At 45.1% G+C, this 21,632-nt stretch overlaps 1 protein-coding gene across 6 annotated transcripts in view; it reads left to right on the forward strand.

Moving 5' to 3' along the window:
- The window catches only part of ADARB2 (adenosine deaminase RNA specific B2 (inactive)), a 565,015-nt gene that overhangs the window by 471,753 nt on the left and 71,630 nt on the right, over window positions 1–21,632 (forward strand). For all 6 annotated transcript variants that reach the window (XM_053266066.1, XM_053266064.1, XM_053266067.1 and 3 more), the window contains one exon: window positions 3,734–3,848. In XM_053266066.1, coding sequence (XP_053122041.1) covers window positions 3,734–3,848 — 115 coding nt within the window. The remainder of the gene's footprint in view (window positions 1–3,733; window positions 3,849–21,632) is intronic.

Consider the following 21,632-nt stretch of genomic DNA (forward strand, 5'->3'; position numbering starts at 1 on the left):
GGCTCTCCTAGCCCAATTTTTGTTAATCGTGAGAATAGCCCCATTACATTCTTTTATGTAGGCTTAAACTTGTACACCTGTACACCTAAGGCTTTTAAAGTATTCATCTAAAAATGTAACATGACAATAAGATGCTCTAGAGAACCATGACTGGCTGCAGGTCACTGACAAAGTGTATCTATTCCTATTCAGCTGCAAACTCCAGTTTCCTGCCACATGTTTGAAAAGACTTATGCATGCTAAAAGAGAGAACGTGACTTGTGGCTGAGAGGCAGATGATGATGATGGTGGTGGTGGTGGTGGTGGTGGTGGTGATAACATTCGCTTTAAAGAGACAAACAGGCGTGGTGGGGCAGAGACGTCAACAGGAGAGAGCTTGTCTGACTTACATCTGCGCAGGGACAGCTTGATCCATGTACTGTTATACTGAGACAGCTTTTCTGTATTTATTTACAGCAAAGCTTAATAATTAATGAGCACTTATTATGATAGCGGCTCCAAAACCATATGGCATGCAGGATGTGAACAAATCTTTCGAGACAAAGCACTCAGGCGGAGGCTTGTTCTGATTTTGCTACTTTCTGTTGGAGCAGAAGGCAGAGGTGTTTTCACAGCATGGGATGTTTACTTACAAGGTTTTATTGAGATGGACTTCCCCTAGCTTCAAGGAGTTCAGTCAGATCTGGGCCTGCTCTTCTGTTTGTGGAACCTACTACTACTACTACTACACTACAAATATTTATATACTGCTTTTCAACAAAAGTTCCCAAAGCAGTTTACATAGAGAAATAAAAATAAACTAGCTGGGACAGGCGCAGAGCATCTGCACCTCTAGTTTTCCCCTTGCCCCCGCCCCTCCCCCTCCATTTTCTTTCCCTGCCAACCTGCCTGCAACTGCTTCCATTTTCTTCCCTGCCCACCAGCCACCATTTTCTTCCCCTGCCCACCCACCACTGCCATTTTCTCCCCCCCCCCCGCCAACTTTCCCACCTCGCCCGCAAGCCTGTTCGCCAGTGCCGGTGCTTTCCTCTCCCCCTGCTGGAAACTCACTCATGAACTCTCGCAAGAACTGCCACGCACGGGATTAGTGATGGGTACTCCGTGTGTGTGTGTGTGTGTGTGTGTGTGTGTGTGTGTATCTATATATATATATATATATATATATATATATATATATATATATATGATGGATCCCTGTCCCCAGAGGGCTCACATGGAGAATCTGAGGCTGTGGGCAGGATTGGTGTCCAGACTTTGGCCAACAGTATGCAGTCCACCTAGGTATGGACCTCTTAATGTTAATCTGCTCCAAAAGTCCTGCTTCCATGTTTTGTGGTGGTATTACTGCACCAGCACCTAGAGTCATGCAAGCCCAGATTTTCTCAGCCTCTCCACTGGCTAGGCCTGGCCAGGCAATAATGAAAGATTCTTATAGGTCTCAGACTGAGACCTGTATTTCAACTGTATGTAAGACTGAGACTCTCAGGCCGGGTTCAGACATAACACAAAATTGAAGGTCCCTTCATCTCCAGTTTCGCTAGCTGAACATCTGAATGCGGCAAATGGCAGTTAAAGGGGGAAATCGACCCGCGGTTTTCCTCCCCAAACTCCATTTGTTACCTTTGGCTATCTCTAAGTTTCCTCGTTGCAACCTCTGGTTTGGCAGTGCCAGCGTTATATCTGAAAATTGGCACTGCTGTTAGCCTTCTCCACAACCAGAGTTGAGGAAGAATGCTCCTCCCTTGCGCCTCCTGCTATTGGCTATTTGGGCTGTCCTTCAGGAAAGAAGGAAGCCCACATAGCTAGGTTCCCAAGCTCTTGGCAGTCTCAGTGACTGCAGAGAGGATCCTCTCGCCATAGTCCAAATGAGAGGGGAGGGGAACACAGAACCGCGGGTCCATTGGACCCACGGTTCTGTGCCAAGTCTGAATGCGGATTTAGTCTCTATTTTATTGGAACTGTTTCAATAAAACATATCTGTGTGCAAGGACTACCTCTCCGTATCTTCATGGATTCATTAAGTAAATCACCGACCTGAACAGGATGGGACCAGCGGAGTTTATCTGCTGTCATTTTCTAGAGTGAGACAATTATTGTGGTTGAAGAAGTTGTAAACTGGAGTCAGCATTTGGAGAAACAGTCTTCAAACAGAGGAGAAGGAATAAGTCAAAAGAATCAAACTCAAGCAGGTCTCAGCTGAACAGAACTAACCCAATCTAACATCCTGTCAGCACGTCCTCAACAAAATGGTGTGGATTAGATTTGGAAGTTTATATAGAGCTTTTAGCCACCAATCAGAAAGCTGCTCTGACAACCGGTCAATGTCTCAGAAAAGCCAGAAGGATCAAGGGCCTTCTGAATTTTCCTAGGCCTTCCAAGCAGACTGAGTACCCAGGACTCCACAAGTTCACAAGGTAACAATTAAATAGACTATTTGAAAATGTCCAGGTTGTTAGCTAGTTGCCTGGATGTTCTGTTCAGAAGACATAGTAAATGGGAATATATTAACTCAGAGCTATTCCAGGTGGCTGCTTTCTTGGGGGATCATCGTGTTTGTTTGTTTGTTTGTTTGTTTACTTGCAATATTTGTATCATGCCTTTCCTCAGTTCAAGTCAACTCACATTAATATTAAAGCATAAACTGCTCTGCATTAAAGCCGCTCTGGGCTCCTTGGAGAAATAGCAGGATATAAATGTTTAAAAATCTATAAAATAAATAATAAACAAGCCAACAATCATATTTATTTGTTTATTACCTTTATATACCACCCAACTGTAAAATTTGAAGGCCAACAAAATAGTTAAAAAACATTTTTAAAAAAAACCAATTAAAACACTTTAAAATGTCCATCAAAAGCCAGGTTAAAGAAATGTGTTTTTAGGGCCGCCTGATGCCAGATCCCACATCTTGGCCAAGAACACATTCCAAAGCTCAGGCAGCTACAGAAAAGGCCCGACTCTGAGTTGCTGCCAGATGGGTTGGCGGCAATCACAGGTGGACCTCCATAGTTGACTTTCATGAGCAGTGGGGATCATCCAGAAGGCATTCTCTTAAATAGGTTTTCCAGTTAGACTAGTACGGTCCAATAACAAATGCACAGCAGATCTCGACAGCCAAAAATGCCTTCTGGAAGAAGAATGTTTTGCTCTGAATGTGTTCTGGAAAGGAAAGAAAGAAGAGCAACTCCATACTTCATTTGGAAGGTGATGGCAGGGCCTTAGGGTAACCACTTCTCCTCACAACTTATGTTCTTACCTTGAAGGCACTAGAAGGAGAACTCGACTCATGGACAGCAATAGCCGCAGGGGCTCATACTGTACAAGGAGACAGTGAGAAACATTTTGAACTCAACATGCTAGATCAGGGGTGGACAACAATACATTGAGGCTGGGGATGGTGGGAGTTATATTCCAGTAACAGTTGGAAAGTCTCAGATTGGCCACTGCTGTGTTAGATACTTGCAAGCTGAACAACAGCTATACCGATCCCCAGTATTTCCAAAATGAATGCTGCTAGTATAAAAAATTAGGTGAGCAATTGGTGTGTGAGAGAGTTCAGAGAGATCAGTTCCATGATGTGATTTGAAATGATGCCGTTATGCTGGTGTGGCCTGGGTGTAGACAATGAGAAAGACATTCTGATTAAAGAAGAAAGGCGACAAACTGATTATGAAATGGGCAGTTGCTCCAGTCCAACCGAGTGAAAGAATGGCTTCTGGTTGTGTCTTTTCAGGAATTTGCTGATTCCGTCTATCAGATAGTTACTCAGAAGTTTCAAGAGTTGACAGACAATTTTGCTTCCATCCATGCACGTCACAAATCCCTGGCAGGAATTGTAATGACCAGAGGTAAGCTGTGACTTCATTTCCTGTTAGTTTGCTATCTGATCATTTGTTTGGAATTTATTTTTCCACAGATGGTAAAATACAATGTTCACACCATCTGCTAGGGCAAGAGGTAATACTTGAAAATGGGTCTACTGTATTTGTGTTCAAATATTCCTGTTTTATTTTTACACTTATTCTGAGACCTAAAGGGTATTCACACGACCCGCGGGTAAGTGGGGGGGCAGTTTTCCCCCCAGACCAGTGGTTCCCAACCAGTGTTCCTCCAGATGTTGCCGAGTACAACTCCCAGCATCCCAAGCTACAATTTATTGCTACAATCTGCACAGCTTGGAGAATTGCAGATCTCCGGAAGCCAGGATGCTCCAGAGGCCCAGCCTAGGCTGAGAAGACCCTTCTAGTGTGGTTGGTAGGATGAATGTTGGGCTTGGATGTAGGAAACCTAAGTTCAGATCCCTTCAGATACTTTCTGCACTGGGCAAATAGTTAAGGGTATTCACACGATTCGTGGGAGGAGGGGAAGGCAGGGTCCAACTCACCTCCCCCAGACAATGGTGTGCCTCCTCTTCGGGCATGCTACTGTGCACACACACGATCCACACTGCTTGGAGCACTGCCAATCTCTGAAGAGCTGCATCCCAGCTTCCAGGTATCGCACAATGCACTGCACAGTGAGCGCGGTGCATTGGGGGAGGATAGCCCCATGAGATGGGTGCTCTAAACACTCATCTCTGTGTGTGCTTGGGCTGCAAGCAGCCCTACTTCACGCACGATCCTGGAAGCTGGGTTAAGGGCACATTTGAGCCCTTAACCTCGGGCTTAGAAGGTGGGCTTGGCTGGGCGGGAGCGCTGGGATCTGTGTGGATCCTGGCGTGCCACACAAGCAGCCTAGCCCAGGCTTATAATTATAATTAGAACTGATAATTAAATGAATTGTACTGCTCGTGAGAACAGCCTTCTAATCTCTCAGGCTAACCTTCCTTACAGGATTGTTGTGAAACTAAAATCCCATTCTAGAGGAATAAAACAAATCCAAATAATGAAGGTCTACTTTCAGGCCCTGCTATCCAAAGTGACTTCCTGTGGCTTTTGCCATTTGGGGGATTATGCTCTAAACACATATGGAACTACCCCTGGTTGCTTCCACCTCCTTTGCCTGTGTACAGGAGGCGTCTTGACAATTGTACAGGAAAGCTGCGGATGTGGCCACATGCAGAGTAGAGTTCCCAGATGTTGGTGGCACACTATAGCAGGTGATGCTGCAGAAATAGTATGGGGGGGCACACTGGAAGGCACATTGAAAAGCTGGAGGTGCCAGAAGGAGAGGGCCCTTTCTCCAAACACCTGTTGGCTTAAGTAGGTCACACTTGACACTCCATTTGGACTGTCTGGGTCTCATTGAAAGCCATGTAGACAGCTCTTCTGTTTCTAGTACTCAGTGAACTTAATGCTCCCATTGAACTCTACCAAATTTAGTCTTTCCCCAAGTCCTCTACACCAGGGATTCTCAGCGTTGGGTCTCCAGATGTTATTGGACTTCAACTCCCATAATCCCCAGCCCCAGTGGCCTCTGGTAGAGGATTATGGGAGTTGAAGTCCAATAACATTTGGGAACCCAACGTTGAGAATCCCTGCTCTACACTAAAATAGAGGTGGCCTAGTTATCCATGGGCCCAGCACCTGCGGTTTCACGTATCCGTGGTCAGACAATGTAGACCCAACCTCATTATACATGGTTTTAAAAACAGTAAAAATATGCCTATCAGCAGTTCCTTGGTGGCCAGAAATGACCTCCAAGGTTATTTCCAGCCACCATTTTGCTGTACGGGTCCATTTTGTGGATCTTTCTTTTTTTAAAAAATCCCCGTGATTTTTCATGGGAAATTGGTGGAATTTGGGGTTTGGGGAGAGCATTGCTGGACAGCTGGAGACTTGGAGAGCATGGTATGGCACATTATTTTTCTTATTTCTGCCTTTTAAAGCCTTTCTTAGGCTCCAGGAACCTAACCCCCCAATTCCGATGGCCTTAAGGTCTCATCCACAGTTTTGTTATCCACGGTTGTAGCGTAGAATGGAACCTCCGCAGATAACGAGGGTCACCTGTATGATTTGAGAATGTTAGCATTATCTCTACTGCTGTGTTTTATGTATTATTATTTCTTGTTTACACAGTCAGACAGGTGTTATTGATTGGTTTGTTTTATCCAGACATCGAGTCCTTCCCAAGGACCTGGGATGCCAGAATTTTATCATCAATACTGTTGGTTATTATAGATACCGTCGCAAAATATAGGCTGTTCCCAGTAAAGCTGCTTTTTGTAATTGGCTGATGGTGATTTCTGTGGCCCCTATGGTGTTGAGGTGCTCTTCAAGGTCTTTTGGAACTGCACCCAGGGCGCCAATGACCACAGGGGTTATTTTGGTCTTTTTCTGCCACAGCCTTTCAATTTCAATTTGTATATCTTTGTATTTGGTGATTTTTTCTATTTCTTTTTCTTTTTCTTCTATTATTATTATTATTATTATTATTATTATTATTATTATTATTATTATTATTAGAGATAGAAGCTGAGGTTCTATTTGTAATTATCATTAACTGCCTTTATAACCCACCTTTTCACTCAAAGAGCCCCCAAGGCAGCTAACAATATAAATTCAGATAAAAAGAACAATGCAATAAACCAGCAGAATACATTTTAAACATTCCCACAAATCCAGTAAAAGCAGTAAGAAAAACAGCAGGTACCATTACTGCCTTCTCTAATGCCCAAATGCCTGCCATAATGAAAGGGCTATAGCTTGTTTATTAAACATTGGAATAGATATAGCCATGAGGAGCCATTCTGCAGTACAGGGGCCATCACAGAAAAGGCCCTGTTTCTGGTAGTCCACACTCCACAGTTATAGAATGGGGCTTCCACAAATTATGGAATGGAGCAGGGGCTCATTAGATGAACTGAATGCAGGAGTATATTTATTTATTTATTTATGGAATAGAATTCTAACCTGTCTCACTAGCTCCTTGTCACACAGCCTGTTTGCTAGATTATTATAATTAGATGAGTTACATGTCAGAACTTGCAACAAAATGTATCTCCCCAACTCCAATACCCATCTCCAAAATAGTGTAAATTATTAAAGGCTCAGGCAGGCAGTTCCTTTTCCTGCCTCCCTCAGTGTTCCTCTGTTGCTTTCTAGCTTCCACATTCTGCGATTCTTGGGGGCCACTGAGCATGCTCAGTCCTCACCAGATTATTTGTTGCTGCTTTGGTTTTCCTTTCCTTTTAATTTACAAAGCATTTCCTTCTGTGTACTTAGGAAGCCCCCTGAGTGTGTAGAAACCTGTACCTTATTTGGGGATGGCCCAGTTTTCCTTCCAGCCTGATAGGGGCTCAGCCACCTGTGTTCACTAATAGTATATATTTTGTATATCCAACAATAATTCAGCCACTCCCAAAGCGGCTCACAACAATTAAAAATTCAGCTGTGGGTCTACCCCATGCCAGTGTCTTATATGTAGGTCAAGTTGATAAGTATTTCAGTCAAGCGAGCAAGCCAAGGTACAGGAGTATATAGGCTCGTTCTCAAGATCACCCAGCCAGGTAGAAAAGCTGGGCACACTCCCGATCAGCGGTCATGTGAACTCAAAGAAGGTAGAATGAGGGGGAAGTGGTAGTGTGGGAGGCAGGAGCTGGGGAGCACGGTTTTTCATCCACCCTCGGTAAAATGCTGGGGACAGAATGTGGTTTGGTGACGCCCATCCTACCCAGCTCCCACATCCCACATGATACTCTCCCCTCCTCCTACTTGATCTTTGAGTTCACACGACAGCCAATCAGGAGCGTGCTCTGGCTGGGTGCTCCTCCTATCCTGATTAGGCTCAGGAGAACCAGCCCTGTAGAATAAGGTACTTAATTAAGAAGGTTGAAAGTTGAGCACAGCATAGTGCTGAGTTGTGAATCTCTCAACAATTCTGTGTTGGTTGCTAGTGATTTAACTTCAGTAGCATTTGTCATAATGCTCCAAGGTTACATGGATGAAATTTGGGAGCACAATCCCAGGTGTTTTTGTCTCCTACACACGCTTTTACTCCAGCTCTAAAAAATACAAAAGCAGCAAATCATGTATCGTGCGCAGACTATATTCTCAGGATATACATATGTTTAGAGCTTGACAGACAATTCTTCAGAGAAGGCAGGAGGTATCCAATGCATATTCAGAGGAGGCTTGCTAAATTATCTGGAACAAACCAGCATTAAGCTGTAGGCTCAGGCTGTGCAATATGTTAACTGCTATGGCTCAAACTACGTAGATCACCAGGCAGAATCGAACCACTGTAGGGCTGGAAGAGAAAGAGGCCATCTAATTCACCTTCAGCCACCCCCACTATTAAGAGAGCACTTCCAAATGGTCAGGGCAGATTATGGAATGATAAACCTAGAAGGACCCCAATGGGTCATCTAGAGAAGGAATAGCCGGAATCTGTACTCTCAAGGTGTCACCCCCTTCTCCACACAATGTCAAGGGCAGGGGTCAACAACAGTGTTCCCTCTAACAGGGATTCCCAGATGTTGTTGACTACAACTCCCATAATCCCCAAGTGAAAGCCATTGCAGCTGAGGATTCTGGGAGTTGTAATCAACAACATCTGGGAATCCCTGTTAGAGGGAACACTGGTCAACAAATATAGTTGTCTAGTTACCAGAGGCAGTCAGCCCCAAATGTGTCCACTGTGGGCAGGGCCAGATTAAGATTATAATGGTGCAGTGGGGAAATGACTTGATTAGCAAGCCAGAGGTTGCCGGTTCAAATCCCCCACTGGTATGTTTCCCAGACTATGGGAAACACCTATATTGGGCAGCAGCGATACAGGAAGGTGCTGAAAGACATCATACTGCATGGGAGTAGGCAATGGTAAACCCCTCCTATATTCTACCAAGACAACCACAGGGCTCTGTGGGCGCCAGGAGTTGACACTGACTCGACAGCACATTTTACCTTAGGAGAGAGAAGGATCTATGTTTGCAGAATGGAGAGCCTAAAGTAGGACCTAAAATTTGAGGGCCCAAGGCTACAGCTTCATTAGCTGTCCCAGGCTGGGCTGGGAGAGATTCCAGTCTGAAACCTGGGAGAGCTGCTACCAGCCAGTGTAGACAATGCTGAGCTGGATGGACCGATGGTCTGACTCGGTATAAGGCAGCTTCTTATTTCCCAAAGATGTTATAGTTTATGGAGAAACTGCATTTGGGAATGTCTGGAAAATTTCAAACAAATCCTACTGAGCGATAAATCTCTAGTGAAACAGCTAGACCTGACCCTACAAGAAATCCTATTCCTAAAAGAAACACAGAATGATATTTGTAATTTTTGGAAGTTCCCTCCGCCCCCATTCTTTTCTTTCTTCTTTTGTTGGCGACCTAATTTATGACTTTTTAATACTTTGGATTGTTAATACCGCATTTCCTCTCCACCTGCAACTACTGGACATAATAAAGGGTCCCTGTCACACAGTCTGTGGCTAATCTATTATTTTCAAAGTCCCTCTTGCAAGGGAAAAAAGTCCTCCACATCCACTGTGGATGTGAGACGGCTGGTATTTAAACACTATTTTTCCCATTTGAACTTGACACATCTTGACAGTTTAAATATAGATAGAAAGATTTTGGTCTTCTTTTCTCTTCAAAATACATAATCTAAGAAGTTCAGCCCTCTTCAGAGCAGGAGGCGAGGAACTTACGCAAGAGAGATATACATTGATTTCTTTTCTCTGCATCTGACTTCAATTTTCTCTCTCTCTCTCTCTCTTACTTTTTCCTTTTTTCCCCCCTTTTCTCTTTTTACGAAGCTGACAATCACTATGATCTTAAAAGCAAGCAGGGAGGCCTTTTCAGTTATCTTATATGAGATAAAGATGAAGTGGACAAAAGGGGCCCTAAACAGCAATTTCATGCTGTGATAAAAGATAGCAAATTATTGCCCATATCTTATGAAATTGATCTTAATAATTGCTAAGTGGGATAGCAGAAGAAAAGGAAAGTTGGGCAATCTGTCTCCATGGATCCTTCTAGTCATTTTAAGATTCAGAATGCATGACAACAAAGGGTAATCAAGAATATTGATGGGCAATCGATTTCTGGCCTGGAGTTTATCGCCAGGGTAGAAGCTGGTAAAACGTATTAGCAGTCTGATACAATAGAGCAACACTTTAAGGAGCCAAGATGCCAGCCTAAGCATCCAAGGAACAGCAAGGTCAAGCTTCTGGGTTTTACACAAAACTCTTCCATGAAGAAAGTCTATGGGCTGCTTCCCATATCCTGTAGCCCCAGCTCATGTGGCTGAGGGCTGTATTCAATCCCCTGTATAATAATGTACACAGGAGTGGCTTGTCCTAACAAAGCAGGGGGTCGCCCAATGAGGCGCAGCTGCCTCTGCTTCCTAGAACTCCAATTTATTTTTTATTTTTATTTTTATTTTTTGGTGTTTTTATGGTTTTAATTGATTTTAATATCTTAATGGGATTTTATGGAATTTTATTGTATTAACTTTTGTGAAGTTCCTTGGAGTAATTTTATGAAAGGTGGTATAGAAATCTAACAAGAAATAAATAAATGTCCTGTCCTCTCTCCCAGCCTGCCCCACCCCCATGTTAACAAGATCACGCTGCCTGCAATCTGGCCCTTGGTCAGGCAGAGCTGTGCGGGCTGATTAATCACTGACCAGTCTGTGCTGCTGAACCTGACAAATGGCCAGCCTGCAAGGAGTGCCGCTCTTGTTAACGCTGGGGCAGGGCGGATGGGCGAGAGAGAAGAAAATGGAGCTGCCAGAAACCAGAGGCAGTTGCACCTCGTTTAATCCCTGCCCCCAGCTCATTAGGACAAGCCTGAGTTTTATTTTATTTTATTTCATTATTTTACTTTTACATTTATATCCCGCTCTTCCTCCAAGGAGCCCAGAGCGGTGTACTACATACTTAAGTTTCTTCTCACAACAACCCTGTGAAGTAGGTCAGGCTGAGAGAGAAGTGACCGGCCCAGAGTCACCCAGCTAGTATCATGGCTGAATGGGGATTTGAACTCGGGTCTCCCCGGTCCTAATCCAGCACTCTAACCACTACACCACACTGGCTCCGTGGTACATGTACATGTCCGTATTCCATGTGTGTTGCATGTATACATTACAGCCCTGAACATAGGAACATAGGAAGTTGCCATATACTGAGTCAGACCATTGGTCTATCTAGCTCAGTATTGTCTTCACAGACTGGCAGCGGCTTCTCCAAGGTTGCAGGCAGGAGTCTCTCACATCTTGGAGAAGCCAGGGAGGGAACTTGGAACCTTCTGCTCCTCCCAGAGCAGCTCCATCCCCTGAGGGGACTATCTTACAGTGCTCACACATCAAGTCTCCCATTCATAGGCAACCAGGGTGGACCCTGCTTAACGAAGGGGACAAGTCATGCTTGCAGACCAGCTCTCCTCTCCCTGCGCTCTCATTCATCTCAGAATGTGGCATTAAAACACAGTGGGGCAATGGGATCACACATACCCTCCTGCTTCTATATGTTTACCATCACATGGACATAGGTGTGTGCATAGAGCGCCATTTACATGCACCCAGCAATGTGCAATCTTTACCTCCCTCCACCTGCCACCACTGATTTGGGGGATTGGGGTGCCACATTATCAAGCTGGTGTGCAGTGCTCTTCATACATGCCTGTGATATGGCAAACATGCGGAGACTTTGTGCGTAGGAAGGTACACACGCGTAGGTAAACCAAATGTTCTCCCTGACATGCTTGTAACGAAGTCTTTGTACTCCTTGAGTGTAAAGCTTCAGCTCCTATGCTTTGCAACGAACTCCCTTCAGTCTGTGTTTAGCAAAAAGTTGCAAGCAAAGCCTCGGATGCCTTGCACAGCTTTGCCATGATTGGCACTCACGCCTCCAGGAGTTCCTGCGGTGTCCCAGGGAAAGCCAACTGGAAAGAAAGAGGAGTCAGTCTGCTTGATGGAACCTGGGGTCTCAACATGCAATCTGCCCTGACTCCCGAAGTAGGCCACAAGACTATGGGAGTTCTGGCTAGTTTATTTAGTTATTTATTCATTCATTCATTCATTTAATTTTATACTGCCCTTCCAAAAAGGCTCAGGGCGGTTTACAATTAAAACAGAAACAATTAAAACCAACAACAATTAAAACAGAAATAGAAATATAAACACCAATTAACAATTAAAACATCTTTAAAAAACAATTAAACAATCAAAACAATTGAAAACTGGGTCAGAACATTAAAACAATTAAGACTAATTAAAACCCTGGAAGGCCAGGCCAAACAGATAGGTTTTAAGAGCTCTCTTGAAGGTCAATAAAGAATTAAGATTGCAGATTTCTGCCGGGAGTGCCTTCCACAGCCCAGGAGCAGCTACAAAGAAGGCCCCCCTCTGAGTTGCCACCAAACGAAACGGTGGTAACTGGAGACGGACCTCCTCAGATGACCTTAACGTGTGGTGGGGATCATGTAGAAGAAGGCGCTCTCTAAGATAAGTTAGTTTCTGTATTAGCTTTGGTTTAAAGTGTGGTATTGTAACTTCTCTTTCCTCCATTCTTTTTCAAACCTAGACCTTTACCCGTTTGCTAAAATAAACCACCCTTTGATTTTGTAACGGCTAGTCTGTGTTTAGTGTGTCGTCGTCCTAAAATTCCCGATGGCCGAGCTGTTGGGGGCACGTTGTTGTAAAAAGTGGGTAGCTCTGCAGCCACCTAATGGTGCAGTGGGGAAATGACTTGCCTAGCAAGCAAGAGGTTGCTGGTTCAAATCCCTACTGGTATGTTTCCCAGACTATGGGAAACACCTATATCAGGCAGCAGCAATATAGGAAGATGCTGAAAGGCATAATCTCACACTGTGCTGGAGGAGGCAATAGTAAACCCCTCCTGTATTCTGCCAAAGACCACCACAGGGCTTTGTGGGTGCCAGGAGTCGACACTGACTCGAGGGCACAACTTTACTGCGGCTAGGCCTCCTGCCCTGCCAAGAGGGCCGTTACAGCTCTTTCTGACCATGTGCTGGGAGGCTTTGCATTCAAGCATGCAAGCGCCCACTTGCAGCCTAAAATGGAACTGTCCTGGGAGGGCTGTATCACATGCCATTTCTGCACATTATTTGGCTTGGCTCAGAGGACACGTGCAAATTGGGCCCAAGCTGTTCCAATCAGACACCGCTTTCCATCCTGATCTGCAAAGCATAATAAATAGATTGGGGCTGAGAGCATCTGAAACGACTTCCAGTTTGTAGGTTGGGGCCAGAGCCAGATCTTCTTCCTCTTCTTCCGCCCTACAATGCATTGATCCAGACAAACACAACTCTTTGGAAGCATGGCAGAGGGGTGAATTATTCTGCTAAGTCAGTGCTCTCCCTACCAGGGCTTCTTCCCCCTCCCTCCATTCACAGAGGGGAGTCAGTGAAATGAACCATAGAAATTAGAAATAGAAAGGACTGCTAAGTCATCACATCCCATCCTCTGCAAGTGCCCGATTGCTCCCTATAGTGCACTCCTGAGTGCCTTTCTTTTCCTAATCGAAATTTAAATGTATCAATTAGCAATGGGGCTTTCAGCACTTCCTCTGGGAGACCTTCCGTTCTAAATAGCCTTTTGTTGTTAATAATTCTCGCATGTTGTTTGACTGGGTTTTCCTTTCTTTGGTTTTGTGTAAGTGTCCTTCATTATAATATTACAGAAGGTTCCTAACTCCCTCCCCTCTACCAGGAGTTACACCTTTCTGATCCTCGTACCCTTGGATACTATTCCCTTCGTTGTCAATTAGTGGAGTTATACATATTTAATTGTTTTAATCTCTCCGTTCAAGGCGTGCTCGACTTGCAAACGTTTAATCAGTTTTGTTGCCACTCTGATTTACATCGAGTTTGTCAACATCGGCCTCATGGTGTTCCATGATCTTGAGCTAGCTAATACTAATTAGGAATGACACCAGGTGAACATGCTTGCATGGAAAATGATGGAAAGTAATGATTCTGGTTTTGAACTCTCTCTGACATGAAGAGAACTGATCTGGCATAATAAGAAGGACTAACCCGCCAAAGATCCTCATTCTATATGAGAGCTTCATCTGTACCAACAATCTCTCTGGATGGTTTACAGGTGTCAGGAGTTTGGCCTGAAGTTTCAGGGTTGTGGCCTTCTTCTCACAGAGGCCATTCACATAACCAGCCTTTTCTGGGTAGGAGAAGGTTAACCAAGGTATGGAAGCTTGTCTGCAGCCTTGGAACCCTCTCCTCCCCTGTGCCTTTCAAGCTGGGCTACCCAGCTTTTCTACCCCGCCCTTAACCTAGGTAGGACAGAAACATCCACTGTCCTACCTTTGTTTGCAGTCGTGTGGGTGCTCGCAGTGACTTTTGCAGCTCCCAGGACCAGTGACCATAACGTGCTGTAGCTTGCAAAGTCAGGAGGAGGAGCCCTCATGCATTGGCGTGGGTTGCCTCTCTGCTTCCTGTACAGTGAATTCTGGGATAATGGAGGACTTCCTCCTGACCCCAGCTCTGCCGATCGCCACCATGCTCATTGTCTGGGCACACAATCAACAGAGGCAAAAGGAGCCTCCAATAGTCTGGGGGACGGTAGGTAGGTTCCTGCCTCCCCACCCCCCTCTATTTGGTTGTGTGAATTATCCCACTGTCTCCAGGGGTGTGTAGGAAGCTCCCTAATACCAAGTCAGACTGTGTGAGCTAGACAATGGATCAATGGTCTGACTCTGTTTAAGGCAGCGTCCTTTGTTCCTATGGGAAGGAGTGCATTCTCCTGGTGAGGGGCCAGAATCTAAGGATAGGCTACTTTAAAAAAAAACCTCTGCTGGTCTCCAACCAGAGGATGGAGCCGTAACTCAGTGGCAGAGCACCTGATTTACATACAGAGCCTCCCAAGTTCAATCCCTAGTATCCCCAGGAAGGATTGGTAAAGACCACAACTCCCACCCCTTGCCTGAAACCTGTTGCTAGTCAATGCTTGCATGTTTTGTCCTGTGGAGCAAATAGAAGCTGAAGAGTGGAATTTGAATCAGGAACATGTGTGGGATGTAAGGGTTAACCTCCCTCAGTGCCAGTGCCCTGCTCCAAATTACCACCTGGCAGCTGTTATTAAACATTTTAGAAATAACATGGGAAGTTTTGTTCACGGATCATGTCTACTTTGAAGCTCCGTTTGAGCAGTAAAGTAGTGAAAAATTCCAGAAAAGTAGCCAAGTTAGTCTGTAGCAGCAAAACCAACCAAGAAGCCTGGGATACCTTGAAGATTAACAAATTAATCATATCATACACTTTCCTAGGCTTCATCAAATGTATGTCCCATCTATATGCAGACACAGAAGATATGTGGTTGCTGTGGAAAAGCACAGCACACAAAAAGTCTGGATTGTTTAGCGTGCCTGTCTAGTGAAATGTAGTGAATTATGATAACAAGAAAGCTAATTTATGAGAATCTGGTATAGCCCTTTAAATTTAAAAGACAAATGCCATGTGGCTTCTGGTACCTCTAGACTTAACTACTGCAATGCACTCTATGTGGGTCTGCCTGTTTATATAGTCCAGAAACTGCAATTGGTGCAAAATGCAGCAGCCACGTTAATCTCTGGGTCATCTCGAAGAGACCACATTATTCCTGTATTAAAAGAACTACACTAGCTACCAATATGTTTCCAGGCAAAAGACAAGGTGCTGCTTATAACCTAGAAAGCCCAAAACAGCTAAGGCCCAGGGTATTTAAGAGGATGTCTTCTTCACCATGAGCCTCACCACCTGTTAAGATCACCTGGAGAGGTCCATCTGCAGTTGCCACTAGCTTGTCCGGTGACTACTCAGGGATGAGCCTTCTCTGTTGCTGCCCTCATACTTTGGAGTGTGCTCCCTGCTGAAATAAGAGCCTCCCCATCTCTGGCAGCTTTTAAAATGTTTTTAAAGACACATTTATTCACCCAAGCTTTTAAAGCAGAAGTGTGGTTTTAAATGGTTTTCAAGTGTGGTTTTAATTTTTGTTTTAGTCTGTTTTATGTTGTTGTAAACTGCCCAGAGAAGTACGTTTGGGGCAGTGCACACATATCATTCATACATACATACATACATACATACATACTGTGCAGAAAGGTCAGCGGTAAAGCAAGATGCTGACGAAAACAGAAATAAACTGAAGGCACTTCACACTCAGGGGGAGGCTTCAGATAACTCATGGAGCCTTGGTTGAAGCTGAACTCTGCACGATTTCTCTCAGCCCTAATACATACACATACACATATATATATACATACACACACACACACCGCAATCCCTATGTGAGTGCCTGCTTCCTTTCTAGGTTAGGATATGCCGAGATTGGTCGAGACATCTGAACCCACCAATCTTGCCTATCCTAAGCTATTTGCTTCAAAGAAACTGAGATATGAACCTCACATCAATTCTCAAGTTCAGATCTTGTGTTCTCTGAAGCAAATAGATTCGTATAAGCCTAGATTGGTTTCAACATCACAATCAATCTTGACATATCCTAACCTAGAATGAAGTAGGCACTTGCAATGGGGTGGGAGGAGGGAGAGTGTGCTCCCAGGGCTGAGGGAGCTTGTGTGGAACTTGACTTCAACATGCAGGTTTAGAAAATTGGGAGTATTTCTCTGCAGATCCCCAAACAGTATCCCTTTCCCAGCAGAGGATAGTTTGGCTGATACCATCTAGATATTATGGAAAAACACTATACACAAGTAGCTTGGATTGTCCTCCTGTATGGCTGTCTACGCTTTTGAAAAAGTTTAGGCTCTAAATGAAACTCAAGTCTATTCCATCAAGTAAAGAATGAATAAAATAATCAAGAGTGAGGCTGGAGATATATTAAGTGATGAATCCAAATCCACACACGCATTTGATTGATTTGTTAAATGAAAAACAAAAGAAAGAAGATAAAATTATTGCTTACAAGCTAGATATGAAAGCATTGAAAATTACATGAAATTGCACCCCATGAATAATTCAAAAGAGTTACTTTAAATGATCATCATTTCTAGCACTACTTGCATTTTTTGGAGCAAGCAGTGGTTCGTGTCAGTCACCAGCAACCTGAGAGAGAGAGAGAGAGAGAGAGAGAGAGAGAGAGAGAGAGAGAGAGAGAGAGAGAGAGATGGCATGATTTGTGCAATTTACCTTTATTTGTGCTGGTTTTAGATACTAGTATCTAGAATAACAAAGTTGTCTTTTCTGTGCCGTTTTGTGAAAAGTTGGTTGAGTGATGGGTTTTCCTTTTTACTTGCAGGCCTCATAGGAAACATATCCAACCATATTTCTTTATTAAATGTAAGGAATATAACTAGTCAGAGCTGAGTATAATCTGCCACTCACAAAATTCTGTGTAAGGAAAACCCAGATTCTATTACCTTTCTACTTTAGATCCTCAAACCGTGGGTTGCCCCTCCTAGGAGGAAGGCAAGGACCTCCTGGAAGTGGGATACAAAGGTCAATGGAGGGATAGGATCCTGAAGCATGAGGGTGGCCAACCTGAGGCTCTCCAGCTATCATTGGACTACAGCTCCCATCAGCCCCTGTTGCAATAAACTGCAGCTGGGGATTGTGGGAGTTGTAGTACTGCAACATCTGGAAAAGCTGTGGTTGGCCACCCCTGCTGAAGACAGTACAGCCTTCCTCCCCTCAACAGTCAAGGCATGTGAGTCCAAATGACCTCTAACAGAGAATCCCCAGCAATTCACACTGGATCTGTCCCATCATCCCAACCCACTTTGGAAAAGCTGCTGCTTTGTTCTAATGGTGTGCAGTTTTAGGATGTGGGTTCACAAATGTCATGTACTATTCCCCTTTCACATGGCAGTGCTGGATTAGGGCAGGGGTGGGCAAACCTGGCCCTCCAGCTGTTGTTGAACTAAAACTCCCATCATCCCAAGCTGCAGTTGTGGCTGGGGAAGATGGGAGTTGTAGTTCAATAACATCTGGAGGGTCATGTTTGCCCACCCCTGTATTAGGGACCTGGCCATAGATCTTTGCACACATCGCTGTGGTGGTTTGTTCTAAATTGGGGGGCACCTGTAAAGCAGAATAAGTTTAGAAGTAGAGCACCAAGCTCAAACAGTCTGAGAAACTCTACTTTTGTATCAGGAGACGGGGGTTGCGGGGCAGGTAGAGACACGGAAACTTACCCCATTGTGGGGGAGAGCTCAATTAGTCTGCTGTGTGCCCCAACTGCCGTCCCAACTTGGGAGAAACAGTACCTCTGATGGGGGCATGTTGGGGCCGAACTGGCCCAAACAGAGAGGGATGCCCATAAGTGTGGCTAGGACCAGGGCCTGGGATGATCGTTCTGGCCCGAGATCTCACGAGAGTTGTTGTGATTGCCAAGAGCTATATAAAGAGGGATTGGCCCACGATTAGGGGCCAGTTACCGATGAGAGTTCAAGCTGGCAGGAGCTCTCTGAGTTGGCTAAAGAGTGTGCCTGGGAGGTTCTGTGGATGAACTTGGCCTCCATATAGGTGGTGCTCATTACAACTAACTTGGCAAAAAGGCACCTTTTAACATGGTGATTCTCTTTATTTAGCAGGGGGAGAGTAACTGGCCCTATCCATCCCCAGCACAGTACCTCCAGTGACTGTTGCTGGTGTCTATCTTATGTTTCTTTTAGATTGTGAGCCCTTTGGGGACAGGGATCCATCTTATTTATTTATTATTTCTCTGTGTAAACCACCCTGAGCATTTTTTGGAAGGGAAGTATAGAAATTGAATAAATAATAATAATAATAATAATAACTGCTCTGAGGCTGAACAGACCACAGACAAAAAGGGGATAGAAAACTACCTGGGGGCTGTGAGATTTGACATTCTGCAAAGAAAACCACTTTGTCTAGTTTTGCCTAATCTACAGTAAGAATTTGATGTCATTCTCCTGTCTCACATTTGTCCCAAATTCTCATCTCCTAAAGTGAAAACTGGGAGTTCTCATACCCATCTTAGCAACAAACAAAAAGTATGCTACAATACTTGGCATGATGCATTAGAAAGATCTGGAAGAACACAGTAGTTACACCCTCTCCTTTTAAATAGGAATCTTTGAGCTTCTTTGTTTCACTGATCTCTTCATTAGGGAGAATAGAAAGATAGCAACATTTTGTCTTTCAAGAGAGAAAATTAGGTTACCTAGGACTGATAACATTTGCATTGCTGATAATGGGTATTTACAAGGCTGAAAACATTTGCATTGCTGATAAAGATCTATTTGCAAAGCAGGGTTACAAGTAACTGAAAACATTTGCAATTTGCAAAAATATCCAGTGGGATATTAGGTAAGGTAAAGTGTGCCATCAAGTCAATTTCGACTCCTGGCGCCCACAGAGCCCTGCGGTTTTCGTTAGTAGAATACAGGAGCGGTTTACATTGCCAGCAGTAGTATTTTAGGTACAGAGAGCCCACTAATTAGGCATGGGGAGATAGTCACCTCAGGTTGGGGGTTGGGGGCAGAACAGCTGCCCTACTGCCTCCAGCTGCCTGCCTCATTGACCACATCATTAGCAAGTGGGCAGACCAACACCCCTGCCCTTAGGTAAGGTCCCTACCAATATTCCCTGTAACTGGGATTCCCAGATGTTGTTGACTACAACTCCCATAATCCCCAGCCAAAGGCCATTGCAGATGGGGAAGCTAGGAGTTGTAGGCAACAACATCTAGGAATCCCTAGAGATGCATCCTGATACAGCACCTTCTCCTCCTCCTCCTCTCCCACCACCATTACCTTGCTTCATTTCCTTTCCAAATTGAAAACTATTATGAGGATTTAGCCCAGTATTAAACCCTACAGTTATAAATTGTCCAACCATTCTGTCTAGGTTCATCCTCCTCCCACCCCACTGCCCCCGAAATCTTTTCATGCAAGGAAAGAAATATTCCAAAGCTTTTCCTAGACAGATGGGTCAAATGTCAAGAGTATAACACAGAAAGAAGTTCACTTCTCCCAGTTTGTTTTAAATGGTGTGGTTCTGAGGTCGGCAAGCCTTATAAAGCTTTACCAAATTGGCCTGGCTGCATATGTAGAGTTAAAGCCAGATAAAAACAGAAAACTTGACATGTAAGCGTACTTGTGTTATTTCAGTGCAATGTGTCTCCTGAGATTAGTTCTTTTTAATGGTTATTTAATTACTCAGGCTGTGGCGTCCTTCATCTGGTCTGCCAGAGAAATGAAACAATTGTTTGCAAAAACGTATTATGCAGCAAATCAACTCTGAATGTTTCTGAAGGTGCCGTTTGCAAACTAAGAAGTTGGCTGGTGTACTTTGGAGCCTTTCACGCAGTACATTTTTTACCCCTACATGCAAAATATTTTAAGGGAACCTCTAAAGTTGTAGCACAAGTAGGGTTGCCAACAGGGCATAGTGAGCTTCCTTGGGGCCTGGGGACAAGGAGCAGGAAGGGGGCTCCTAGCCCGTGGGCTGCTAGCTCCCCAAGCCCCGCCCCCTGCATCTGGTGTCCGACACAAGGGGGCGGGGCAACCTGCTTGCCTCTTCCTCCTCTCCGCCGCGATGCCCAGAGACGGTAAATCCAAGGGCGCTTTACAAAACAGTGCTTCCATTCAGAAGGGAGGAGGGAAACACAGCCCTTACCAAGCCCTGAGCGGTTGCCAGTGTAGCCGCCACTTTGCATCCTCAAAACAGAAAGAGCCACACCAGCTTCTGGCAGCCCCCCTCCCTCCCTGCCGCTGCAGAAGAGAAAGAGGGCAGATGCATGTGCAGATTTCTTGGGCTCTAATTGTTCAGCTCTAATGCGAGAAATATCAGCGGGGCAGCAGGGCAGCCCCCCCAGATCACTGGGAGGCCCCCCAAGATGCAGGAGGCTTCTGCTTGTGGGCCCCTCGTGGGCCGTCTGACCCTCCGGGCCTAGGGACATTTGCCCTCCCTTGTCCAATGGACCCTACGCCTATGGTTGCCAACCCTCCTGGATTGGGCTGGAGTCCCCAACAATGGGCATCAGTCTGTAGGAGTGTGCTCAAAGCCATCTCGGAAGTGTTAATGGCTTGATATTGTGAAAAATATTTTGCCAGGCAGAAATCTCCACGAATAGCTTCAGTCAGTAAGTTGGACTAAGCTTCAGTCAGTAAGTTGCACTAAACAAATGCATGCGGCGAACAGCTATTTCCAGCCACATGTCTTATACAGGTACATATGGCATTGGCCAGAGTCAATAGATGGCCCACTGCTGATCCCTGAGACCATCTCTCTGCCCATAACTTTCATGTGATGGTGGCAGAGGACTCTTTCAGGGCCTACCCACGTAGGAGAAGGGGGCCCATGGAGGGCTGTGCAGGGGCATAGCAAAGTCACTGGTGGTCCTGGACAGGCCACCCAGTTCACTACCCCACACCAGGCATGCCCCCTCCCCCTGCACCAACACACCAAGACAGGGGGCATGGCTAGTGCTAGATATGAGCCCACAGCTGCCCTTCACCCTCTCCATCTGGCGAGCATTTTGTTCAATGACTGGGTACTTGCTTTTTGTCCCTCGCAAGGAAGAGAGAAAAAGAAAGCACCCCGCAGGAAAAGAGAGTGCGTTGCTGGTTAGAGAAAGCAACGGGTCGTGCGTTTGTGCCTAATGCTGGCCATGAACCATGAACGAACCCTCGCCCTCTCCAACCCTCCTTTCTCTGCTGGCTGGTGCTTCCTTTTCCTCCCTTACTCGCAAAGGAAGAAAAAGAAGCTCCCAGTTAACAAGAGCTCACCAGCTGGTGGGGGGAGGTCACTGCACATT

Source organism: Hemicordylus capensis, chromosome 6 (assembly GCF_027244095.1).
Source record: "Hemicordylus capensis ecotype Gifberg chromosome 6, rHemCap1.1.pri, whole genome shotgun sequence".
Taxonomy (NCBI): domain Eukaryota; kingdom Metazoa; phylum Chordata; class Lepidosauria; order Squamata; family Cordylidae; genus Hemicordylus; species Hemicordylus capensis.